Source organism: Alexandromys fortis, unplaced genomic scaffold (genome assembly GCF_014885135.2).
Source record: "Alexandromys fortis isolate MF-2015 unplaced genomic scaffold, M_Fortis_MF-2015_v1.1 scaffold_331, whole genome shotgun sequence".
NCBI lineage: Eukaryota > Metazoa > Chordata > Mammalia > Rodentia > Cricetidae > Alexandromys > Alexandromys fortis.
The window spans coordinates 178213-189759 of record NW_026068215.1 but is presented as its reverse complement, the minus strand read 5'-3'; the positions used below and the strand labels follow the sequence as shown (position 1 = coordinate 189759).

The 11547-nt window shown below is 43.8% G+C and overlaps 1 protein-coding gene across 1 annotated transcript; it reads right to left on the bottom strand.

Moving 5' to 3' along the window:
- Positions 1–1872: 1872 nt before the first annotated feature.
- Tceal8 (transcription elongation factor A like 8) lies at positions 1873–4071 on the bottom strand. Its single transcript, XM_050130403.1, is given in 4 exon segments — positions 1873–2558; positions 2561–2805; positions 3464–3532; positions 3973–4071. Coding segments are annotated over 2 exon segments (351 nt in total). The 5' UTR covers positions 2775–2805; positions 3464–3532; positions 3973–4071; the 3' UTR covers positions 1873–2421.
- Between the last annotated feature and the right edge of the window lie 7476 nt (positions 4072–11547).

The window sequence follows — 11547 nt, the reverse complement described above, 5'->3', positions numbered from 1 at the left end:
GGGTAAGTGTACGGTTTTGTTTTATTTTTGTTTTAAAAAATAATTTTATATACATTAGTATTTTACCTACACGTGTCTGTGTGAGGATACCGGGTGTCCTAGAACTGAAGTAACAGTTGTAAGCTACCCTGTGAGTGCTGGGAATTGGACCCAGGTCCTCTGGAAGAACAGCCAAAGCCATCTCTCCAGCTCCATGAAGAATTTTTTTTAATGTCATCCACTTATAATTCCTGATAGATGCTAAATAAAGGGGACAGATCATTCTAATCTTTTCTCTACCTTCACCTTTCTATGCTTATCTAGATTTTCTATTTTTTTATTTTAAAATGGAATTGACTCATTTTATATTAAAAACAAAGGTATTCATTAATAGTTAAACTTTGTTAAAACACCATTGAAGCATGATGTATCAGACAAACCCCTATCAGTATATGGAGATATCAGAATCTATATCCTGTAGAATCAGATACCCTTTATTCTACAGGAGCAATGCAATACCTGTCATTTATCCAACAGCCATTCTACTGCAATTACATTCATCATGTCCATAGTACCTTTGAAAGTTTATGAATCTTTCCTTATGTCAGCATGGGATAGGTAGATGGGGGTGGTTATGATTCTTCGCTACACCTGCATACACACACATCTTTGCTTTATCAACCTTTTTTTTTTCTTGCAAGAAATGAGATGGAAAACAAAACAACTTTGTACAATTTACACATGTTCCCTGAGGGTCTCCTGAACCAATGGGGCCTGCCTGTAGCCATCAGATAGATTTTTCTTAGACGGCAAGGACACAATCTTGTTTTGTGTTGGCAGAGTGCTTTCCTACTATGTTGAAATCATTGAATTTGATCCCCAGCATCACATACACTGAAAGCGGTGGTACTCACCTGCAGTCCTTGCACTTGGCAAGTGGAGACCAGAGGATCAGAAGCTTAAGGTCATATTAAGCTACAAAGCAAGCCAGTGGCAACAGGGATAAAATGTGTCAAAAAACAAAAGCAAAAACACCAAAATGCCCAGCAATTTTATATATATATTTTTTTTTTTTTTCATTTAAACCGGTACTTTGGTCTACTCTCAAATAAGGTCATTATAACAGGTTGGGACTCATACAAAGGAAAATGAGCCACATTTAAAAACAAAAGGGATGGCTTTTGCTAAAGACTCTCTAAGTCACCCTCATAAACGCAGACGTTTTTAAAATTTATGTGTACGTATGACCCTGCATGAACACATGTGCACCATGTCTGTGTGAAGACCAGAAAAGGGTTTCAGATCTCCTGCAACTAGAGTTACAGGGAGTTATGAGCCACCCTGCGGGTGTTAGAAATTGAATCCTCCGCTAGAGCAGCTAAGCATGAAGCACAGCTCACTACCTACTGTGCTGTGCTGCTACTGAACAGGCTTGAAACGTCCGGAAGTGCTGTGGCTCGAACTTGACAGTCTCAGCACTTCAGAAGCTGAGGAAGGACTACCATGAATTCCAGGCTAGCCTGGGCTACAGAATAACCCAAACAAAAAGAGCCAATTCTAGTGACACTGCCTGTATTTGAACATTGGGGGTGGGATGGGAGCACAACTGGGGAATTCCAGGAAACCCAGTGGGATCTTGATACTCAGTACCCCCAGTGGCGGGGCCAGCAGAGAGCAAAGGATCTAGCCTAAGTGGCCCTAGTTGGCCGGGTGACAGGTCCCAGGAAAGGGCTGGGGAACTCAACAGATTGGCATGGAAGCCCCCATCACTGCCTACCAGCCTTCAGGTGAGCGAGGCCATCTTCTCCCTCAGATGACGGCCCACTAATGCTCCACACAGATCCTAACGAGGCAAGGATTTTCCCCATGAAAAGACCAAGTCTTAAGCAAGTGTATCTATCATGATTGCCAGTTTTATTCCTCTGGCTAAGAAATCCAGAGGTAATTCCAGGTTTACATTTCTTTTTAATAGTTCTTCATCAAGAGTTTAGTGCCTTTATTGCCTCTACAAGCTGGTTACAAATTAATTTTAATTAACTCCCACTTATTAAAAAGTTCTTTGTGAGACATATTCATTAAAAATACACACAAGCAAAAGGCAAAATTAAAACACACCACAAAAAAAAAGCACTGTTAAGTTTTTTGATACATGTACACACATAATTAGGAATTTTCCTATATATGCGAGTTGATACTAAATATGCTGCTTTTAAATTGTATAATATGGAATGAACACATTTCCATGCATAAGGGTGAAACTTTCCAACTGAAAAATAAACGTGGAAAATGGGTCAAAATCCAAAATCCAATGAGATGCTGATAACACCGAAACTATCTAAATACCGCCAGATAATTGAAAGTAAAATGAAGTTCAAAGATACATCAGAAAACGCTAAGAGAAAGAAAGCAGCAGCCAGATTTCAACATCAGAGAAAAAAGATTTCAAGGCCTGAAGCACACAGGATAGGGACGGCTTCGGGAATGTCTTTGTTTCCAATGCATCATCACAAACTTGTTTCTTACTCTTCTTATCTCTTCCCTAAGCCTTTCCAACTCATCCACTCCTCTGATCACTTGTCAGGGTTCAGATGCCTTGTGGGAGTGTCCTCTTTAGGTTCAGGGCTGGGTTGAGCAGGCTCTGCTCTAAGACTTCCATCTGCATCCTCCCCCACACTTTCTCCAGAAGCCTGAAGATTTCCTCCTGCCTGCTGAGGTGAGTCTTCTGAAGGATGGCCGTCATCTGCCTTTGGTGTATTCTGGGGTGTTCCTTCATTCTCGTCACAAGACTTTTGCATGTTGAGTATTTCTTTTTTGAATAAATTAACCCTAGGGGAAAAAAAACAAGGAAGCAAAACAGATTAGGTGCTAGGGAAATGAACAAGCTCACGTGTTCCCATAGCGACTGACTTTTCTGAGTCAGGTCTCCAATTGCCAAAAAGTTTTCTAACTAGACAAGTCAGGCTCTGAGCTCCTGACTCCACCCCTTCCTCCACCTCCCCTTCCCTCCCCCTTCTCCTTGCTCTCTAACTCCATCTTCTCCTGTCCCGGCTCCAGCCCACCATTTTCCCAGCAGGCCCTGCAACAAACCTCTCCAAGCACCGAAATGGGAGCGGCGTGGAAGCAATTAACCCTTCCCGTACCGCATGGCTCTAACACTCCCGCCCTTTAAGGCTTTCCCAAGTCATCCCGTCCTCAGCCTCTCCCAGGCGAAGGTCTGGTTAGCAGCCTCCTCTCTCTCTCTCTCTCTCTCTCTCTCTCTCTCTCTCTCTCTCTCTCTCTCTCTCTCTCTCTCTCTCTCTCTCTCAAATGTCTTTAGCATCTCCCCTTTATTCTTTCACTCCTTTTCCGCTGCAGGATCTGCACGGGCTTTCTGTGCTTAATCCGGATGGAAAGTCGCTGAGGCGCCCCTGGGATGTGCTTTGGTGTCTTCCACACTTCTACCCCCACCCAGAGGGACCTAAAGCAATCGCACCCTTGCACTGACCTGTAGGTATCTGAAGATTTGCCTCTCTTCTTGCACCTCGATTTATGTCGCGCCCCAAAGACAAGAGTCCTGAAGAAAGACAGGAGTGCTTGGTGAGCACGCCAGTGCGTGGATCAAAAGGTCTCTTTTACAAATATAAGCGTTGATAGCACAAAGTTCTTCCAGGTCCCCCTCTTCTCCCTCCTTTTGTGGCAACCCCGCCTTCATCTGTACCCTCCGTTTCCCAGCAAGAGAGAGAAGAACGAGGCAAGTTTTTCTCACGTTGTTATTGTTTCTTCTCTCCATCTCTCTGGTATTTTGCCTTTGCCCGTCTCTTTTCTTTCTCTCTGCGGGACTCATTAACTACCTCCCTCACAGTCTGCCCCATCCCTCACTAAGCAGTCTCAAACCTCTCGCACAAAATAGTTTAGCGAATCCTAAGAAAGAGAAATAGTGCAGGATGAGCGTGCTTTCTGAGCTCTGCTCCCTCCACCCTACGGTCTCTGAGCCAGCGCCCACTAGTAAAGTACCTGGAAAGCGCTGGGTTACTCTTCTCTTGCAGGACTGAGCTGCTACTGAGGAACTGGGCCTGGACTATAAGGACTTCTGCACACGTCGACTGCTGGTCACGTGAGGGTCGCGTCATCAATGAGCTCCAGCCCTGGCTTATCCCTCCATTAACATAACAGCCCGCCCCCTACATTCCCTTCACTCGATACTGTCAATCTTTTTTCTTATTTGCCAATCGGAGACAATAAAACTGGTATCGTCCCCAAGTAGTATCTATTCACCTTACTCATGTTACATAGGAAAGAACAGTCTTTTAGGGTACGTCGACCAATTCTCCTAAATTGGGAAGTCATCTCTTTCTCTCCCTTGCTCCCTATACTTCTCTTCCCCTCCCCCAAAATCCTACAATCCACCATTTCTCCGGGAATCTTACCCGTCTTTAAAATGGGGGAAGGTTGTAGATGCAGGGTCGTGGGGCTAGGGGAAGGCTGGATGGGGTAGGAATGTTTAGCTTCTAAGGGCAGGACTCTTTAGCTTCACTAGCCCCCTTGAGTAGTTTTCTGCTGTGTTCCGTTTTAGACAATAGTATGAATTAATTAATTCTTAAAAGAATTAATTCTTAAAAGAATTAAGTAATACTTAAAAGGGATAGCTCCTAAGTATTATTTAACATTGGATGAGGAGAAAGTAACTTGATAAAATCAACTTTAAGATTTCGGAGACTCTTCTAATGGCTACAAGTGAAATGACAGTATTGACAATATACTGATGTGTTGGGATTTTTTTTTTTAAAAAAAATCTTTCGAAAATGGCAGCGTTTGCAAACTGACTTTAAACCAGAGCCAGTTTTGTCTCCTTAGTTTTGCATCCACAATCCACTACTCTTTCTGGCTGAGCTTACGCTGTTACTAGCTGTCGGAACTTTTAATTGATGACTGCTGGTAGCTTCCACTTGCAAATAAAGGCTCCAGACAAATAAAGGCTCCTTTCCTTGTCCTTTTGTGAGAGCCAGTGTCTTTGTTAAACAGAAAAGCCTGCTTTTCATTCAGTGAACTTTGGTGCAACTCAAAGAAATATGTTTGTTGGTAAACTTTTGTTATTAAGAGCAGGATGTTTGTAGGGAAATAGTGCTCATAATGAAGCCGAGAGAAGAGAGCGCTTTGTATGTCACCATTGATGGCTGGGCCGATTAAGCATGTGGGATTTTTCATTCATTCGTGGCACTCTTGACACTCTGATAGTATTCAGTGTGCTCCATTGAAACAAGAGCCGTCTCAGAGTACTCCAAACCCTGCTGAAGAGTTATTTACACTCCATGTTTATTGCTGCTTTATTCGCCATAACAAGGGATACTGTTCAGCTTAAAAAAAGAATGTAGTCATAAAATTTCCAGGAAAATTAATGGACTTAGAATGTATAATATTAACTAAGATTACACAATATCAAAGTAAAAATCACACAGTCTCTCTCATATGCAAAACCTAGCCAATAATATATATGTATATATAGGAACAAATGTACCTGTGGGGACAGAATAACCTGCAAAAAGGAACAAGAAAGGTCAGGAGGCCAGAAAGGACTGAATGCAGAGAATAGCCAGGCTCTACAGAAAAGGACATAAACCTAGTTATCTTCTTCTTTTTTTATTATTATTTAATTGAAACTTTACATACCAATCCCAGTTCCCAGTCCCTCCTGTCTTTCTGTTTACTCGGGCTTTCTCCCACCCCACCCCCCATACATTCCTGAGAGAGGGTAAGGCTTCCCACGGTGAGTTAACAAAGCCCAGAAGGACCAACGCCCTCCCCGTGACGTCCAGGTTGAGAAAGGTATCCTGCCAAAGACAAAGGGCTCCCAGAAGCCAGTTCAAGTATTAGGGATAAATCCTGGCCCCACTGCCAGTGGCCCCAAAGACTGCTATGGACGCACAACTGTTGAAAGACCCCTGGTGCGGGGAGACTCTCACTCAAGTCTCGGGATAACACGATCCTCCCCCCAGTAACTCACAAGAGACCCTCCTTGCTACAATCACATGAGGCTTTAATTGATGAGATGAGATGGGAACCAGTGCACTGGGGCCGAGACTCATAACCCACTCAGGGGAAGAGTTCGACCCCGAGTGACCTGGAGAAGTGGTTTTTATAGGAAGAAACCACAGCCCAATAATCCGAAAGGGGCAGGGAGGGTGTCACAGAAAGTCACAAGGGGACAACTCCCTGCCTCTCAAGATCACTCAAGGTCATAATCAGCTAGTTCCTAAAATCACAAAGGGGAAAACTCCCTGTTTCTCAAGATTACAATCTAACTTGATCTTCAGCTAGTTCCCGAAACACAGTCACTGAACCGGCTAATCCTAGATTTTTGATTCTTTTTTTCCTGCTTGGATTTCTGGCTATTTTCTTCCTGCTGGGAAGGTCTGGATTTATCCAGGTCTTTCATCTGCTGGATGATAAAAGACCCTAAGTACCAGTTGTACAAGCACACAGTAATCTTTGGTGTCATTAAAAACCTTTGTCTACATGCAAGGTGTCAGGCCTGTATTACAGGCCCACCATTTAGCTAAACTGGGAACCGAGTACCTGGTGTCAGGAGTCTTAGGGCTCTTAAGAGTCTCATTACATAACCTCGGTAAGAGTCAGCCTAAGATTAGTCCCCCAAACATAAGCCTCTTGACTGGTAGTGTTGTCAATTTGGGTAGTTCAGCTTCACGTGGGAGGCGTGGATCCAGGCAGAGATGCATACTTCTTTCAGTTGTTCCCAGATCTGGCGTCTCACCACTTTAAGGGCCTTTAGGTGAGAAAATAAAGGTCTAGAAAGAATAGCATCAAGATTATACATTCTACCCAACTCGGTGAGCAGTGGCTGTTCTCCACATAGAATCTCATAAGGGGTGAGTTTAAATCGCCCTGGGGTGTTCCTAACCTGGAAGAGGGCAAAGGGAAGGAGGGCTGTCCAGTCATTCCCGCAGGTCTCTTTTTAGAATTTATATTCATCCTTTCTACCTGATCTGACTCTGTGGTCGGTTGCACAATGTAATTTTATTTATTTATTTATTTATTTTGTTTTTCGAGACAGGGTTTCTCTGTAGCTTTGGAGCCTGTCCTGGAACTCCCTTTGTAGACCAGGCTGGTCTCAAACTCACAGAGATCCGCCTGCTTCTGCCTCCCGAGTGCTGGGATTAAAGGCGTGTGCCACCACCGCCTGGCCACAATGTAATTTTTAATTGATCCCCAATTGGGTGGCCAGTTCCTGACTTACCTGGGCAACAAAGGCAGGTCCATTATCAGACTCAATTACCTTGGGTATCTTAAACCTTGGGAAGATTTCTTTTATGATCTTATTAGCCACCACATTGGCCATCTCAGTCTTGGTAGGAAAAGCTTCTACCCAGCCTGAAAAAGGTATCTATAAAAACTAATAAGTACTTGTTACCATACCTGGCTGGCTTAATTTCTGTAAAATCTACTTCCCAGTAGGCCCCAGGCTGGTGGCCCCTGAGCTTCTTCCCAGGAGTGTCCTGCATTAGTCATAGCACAGGCCTTGCAGCTTTTGACTACTTCTTCTGCCAAGTCAGAGAGTCCCATAACATAATAGTCAGAGGACATAACCACATCTTTTAGTTTCTTGGCCCCCAGGTGGCTTGGGTAATGTAAGTTGGTAACATACTTGTGCCCTTCTTTTTGTGGGAAGACTAGTTTTCCTCCTTCTGTCTCTACTGTCCCTTATGGGGTTTTCTTTACCAGTCCTAATTTGCCCATAACTTGATAGTCCTCGGGGGTGTATCTAACGTTGCTTTCAATGATATCATGATAATCTTTAGGCTCTTTGACTGCCAGGATCTTTGCTCCCTGGGCCGCCTGTTTAGCAGTTAGGTCTGTCATCTGATTTCCTTTAGCCACAGCATCCTGAGATTTTTGGTGTCCTGGACAATGTATGATGGCTACCTTCTTTGGCAAATGTATGGCCTCGAGGAGGCTCAAAATTTTTTCTTTATTTTTTCCTGCAGATGTTAACAGTCCTCTTTGTCTGTATATTGCACTGTGTATATGGGCAGTGGCAAAAGCATACCTGCTGTCAGTTGAGACTTTTCCCTCTGCCATTCATAGAGCTGGTATCAAAGCCACAAGTTCAGCTTTCTGCGCTGACGTCCTTCAGGGAGGCTATGCCCAGACTACTTGCTTCCCATCTGCCACTGCTGCCCCCGCCTTCTGCTTACCTTCAACCATGAAACAGCTGCCGTCTGTATACAAGCTCGGACTTCCAGGCCAAGGCTGATCCTTCAGATCATTTCGGGTACCAGCTTCTTCTGCCAAAATGTCAGTGCAGTGATGGGTAGATGAGGTGTCATCAGTCTCGGGCAGGGATTGAGGACAGCAGGGGGAACGAAGGTCACTGGTTCAGTCAACAAAAGGCTTTAATCACCTCAGGCTGGTTTGAGTCTCTTTCTAATAAAGGCATGGGACACTCAGGGAAAACCAGGAAGGAATGAGTCACTTGTCCTTCCCCAAAATCTACAGTTCATAAGGTGGTCCACAGATATTGTTTCTGTCCAGTTGTTCCAATTACTATTGTCTTTTTTACTCTTTAACTTTCCCAATGGTTGTTTCAGCACTTTTGTCCACTAGAAAGTCCATAGGGGTCCCCTCCACAGTCAGGGTTACCCTAGGTGCGGGGAAGGGGGTCTGAGCCCGTCCCCTCTAATCATCTTCTTCTAGGGCCAATACCTTAGAGGCCCTTCTTTTCTCCTTTGGGCATTCTCTTGCCCAATGTCCTTTTTCTTTGCAATAAGCACATCAGTCTTTGTCCAAGGGGTGCCTCTGTCTTTGGTCTTCTGTTGCCCAGGTTCCCTATCTGTCTAGGTCCTATCTTCCCTTTCTCTCCTACCACTGTGGCCAAAATTCTATCAAATTTCTCTTTTGTCTATGATCCCCCCCGGCCCTCTCTTCCTTCTGCCTCCCGCTCTCTCTCTCTCTCTTTTTTATATTTTTTATCTATCTATTTATTTATTTATTAAAGATTTCTGTCTCTTCCCCACCGCTGCCTCCCCTTTCCCTCCCCCTCCCCCGGTCAAGTCACCCTCCCTTGTCAGCCCAAAGAGCAATCAGGGTTCTCTGCCTGTGGGAAGTCCAAAGACCACCCTCCTCCATCCAGGTCTAATAAGGTGAGCATCCAAACTGCCTAGGCTCCCACAAAGCCAGTACGTGCAGTAGGATCAAAAACCCATTGCCATTGTTCTTGAGGTCTCAGTAGTCCTCATTGTCTGCTATGTTCAGTGAGACCGGTTTTAACCCAGGCTTTTTCATACCCAGGCCAGCTGGCCTTGGTGAGTTCCCGATAGAACATCCCCATTGTCTCAGTGTGTGGGTGCATCCCTCGCGGTCCTGAGTTCCTTGCTCGTGCTCTCTCTCCTGGTGCTCCTGATCTGGACCTTGAGATTTCAGTCCAGTGCTCCAATGTGGTTCTCTGTCTCTGTCTCCTTTCATCGCCTGATGAAGGTTAATATTCAGGAGGATGCCTATATGTTTTTCTTTGGGTTCTCCTTCTTATTTAGCTTCTCTAAGAACCCGAATTATAGGCTCAATGTCCTTTATGGCTAGAAACCAAATATGAGTGAGTACATCCCATGTTCATCTTTTTGGGTCTGGCTTACCTCACTCAGGATAGTGTTTTCTATTTCCATCCATTTGCCTGCAAACTTCAAGAAGTCCTTGTTTTTTACTGCTGAGTAGTATTCTAATATGTATATATTCCATACTTTCTTCATCCATTCTTCAATTGAAGGGCATCTAGGTTGTTTCCAGGTTCTGGCTATTACAAATAATGCTGCTATGAACATAGTAGAGCATATATTTTTGTTGTATGATAAGGCCTCTCTTGGGTATATTCCCAAGAGTGGTATTGCTGGGTCCAGGGGTAGGTTGATTCCGAATTTTCTGAGAAACCGCCACACTGCTTTCCAGAGTGGTTGCACAAGTTTGCATTCCCACCAGCAATGGATGAGTGTACCCCTTTCTCCACAACCTCTCCAGCAAAGGCTGTCATTGGTGTTTTTGATTTTAGCCATTCTGACAGGTGTAAGATGGTATCTTAAAGTTGTCTTGATTTGCATTTCCCTGATTGCTAAGGAAGTTGAGCATGACCTTAGGTGTCTTTTGGCCATTTGAACTTCTTCTGTTGAGAGATCTCTGTTCAGCTCAGTGCCCCATTTTATAATTGGGTTGGTTAGCCTTTTACAGTCTAGTTTCTTGAGTTCTTTATATATCTTGGAGATTAGACCTTTGTCAGTTGCGGGGTTGGTGAAGATTTTCTCCCAGTCAGTGGGTTGCCTTTCTGTCTTAGCAACAGTGTACTTTGCTTTACAGAAGCTTCTCAGTCTCAGGAGGTCCCATTTATTCAATGCGGCCCTTACTGTCTGTGCTGCTGGGGTTATACGCAGGAAGTGGTCTCCTGTGCCCACTTGTTGTAGAGTACTTCCCAATTTCTCTTCTATCAGGTTCAGTGTGTTCAGACTGATATTGAGGTCTTTAATCCACTTGGATTTGAGTTTTGTACATGGTGATAGATATGGATCTATTTTCATTCTTCTACAGATTGACATCCAGTTTTGCCAGCACAATTTGTTGAAGATGCTCTCTTTTTTCCATTGTATACTTTTAGCTCCTTTATCGAAAATCAGGTGCTCATAGGTTTGTGGATTAAAGTCAGGGTCTTCTATTCGGTTCCATTGGTCGACTTCTCTGTTTTTATGCCAATACCAAGCTGTTTTCAATACTGTAGCTCTGTAATAGAGTTTGAAGTCAGGGATGGTAATGCCTCCAGACGTTCCTTTATTGTAAAGATTGTTTTGGCTATCCTGGGTTTTTTGTTTTTCCATATAAAGTTGATTATTGTCTTCTCCAGATCTGTGAAGAATTTTGATGGGATTTTGATGGGGATTGCATTGAATCTATATATTGCTTTTGGTAGAATCTCTCTCTCTTTCTTGCTTCTCTTCCTCAGACTCTAGCTTATGAAACACTTTCTCTGCCTCCTTAACCAAATCCTGCAAGATATAATTCTGCAACCCTTCTAACCACTGTAACTTTTCTTAATATCTGATGCTGACTGTCCTATGAAGGCCATAGCTATTGCTGACCCTCAAAGGTTGGGTCAAAGGAAGTACAATGCCTGTAAGCCTCCTTTAAACGTTTAAGAAACATAGATGGCAGAGCCCTGAGGTGATTGACTGTCAGCTGCTCCGTACCTGCTTTAAGTTTGACCTTGAAAACAGACACAGGGAACTAGATAAGGCCCATATCTGCTTATACAATTTTTTTAACCAAAATCTCTCTTGAGACAACACACCAAAAATTTATCTTGCTTTTTAGACAACATACCAAAAATCTCTCTTGCTTTTTAGACAACATAGCAAAAATCTCTTGCCTTTTAAACAACATAAAAACTCTTTACCAGCCGGGCGGTGGTGGCGCACGACTTTAATCTCAGCATTCGGGAGGCAGAGGCAGGCGGATCTCTGTGAGTTCGAGACCAGCCTGGTCTACAAGAGCTAGTTCCAGGACAGGCTCCAAAACCATAGAGAAACCCTGTCTCAAAAA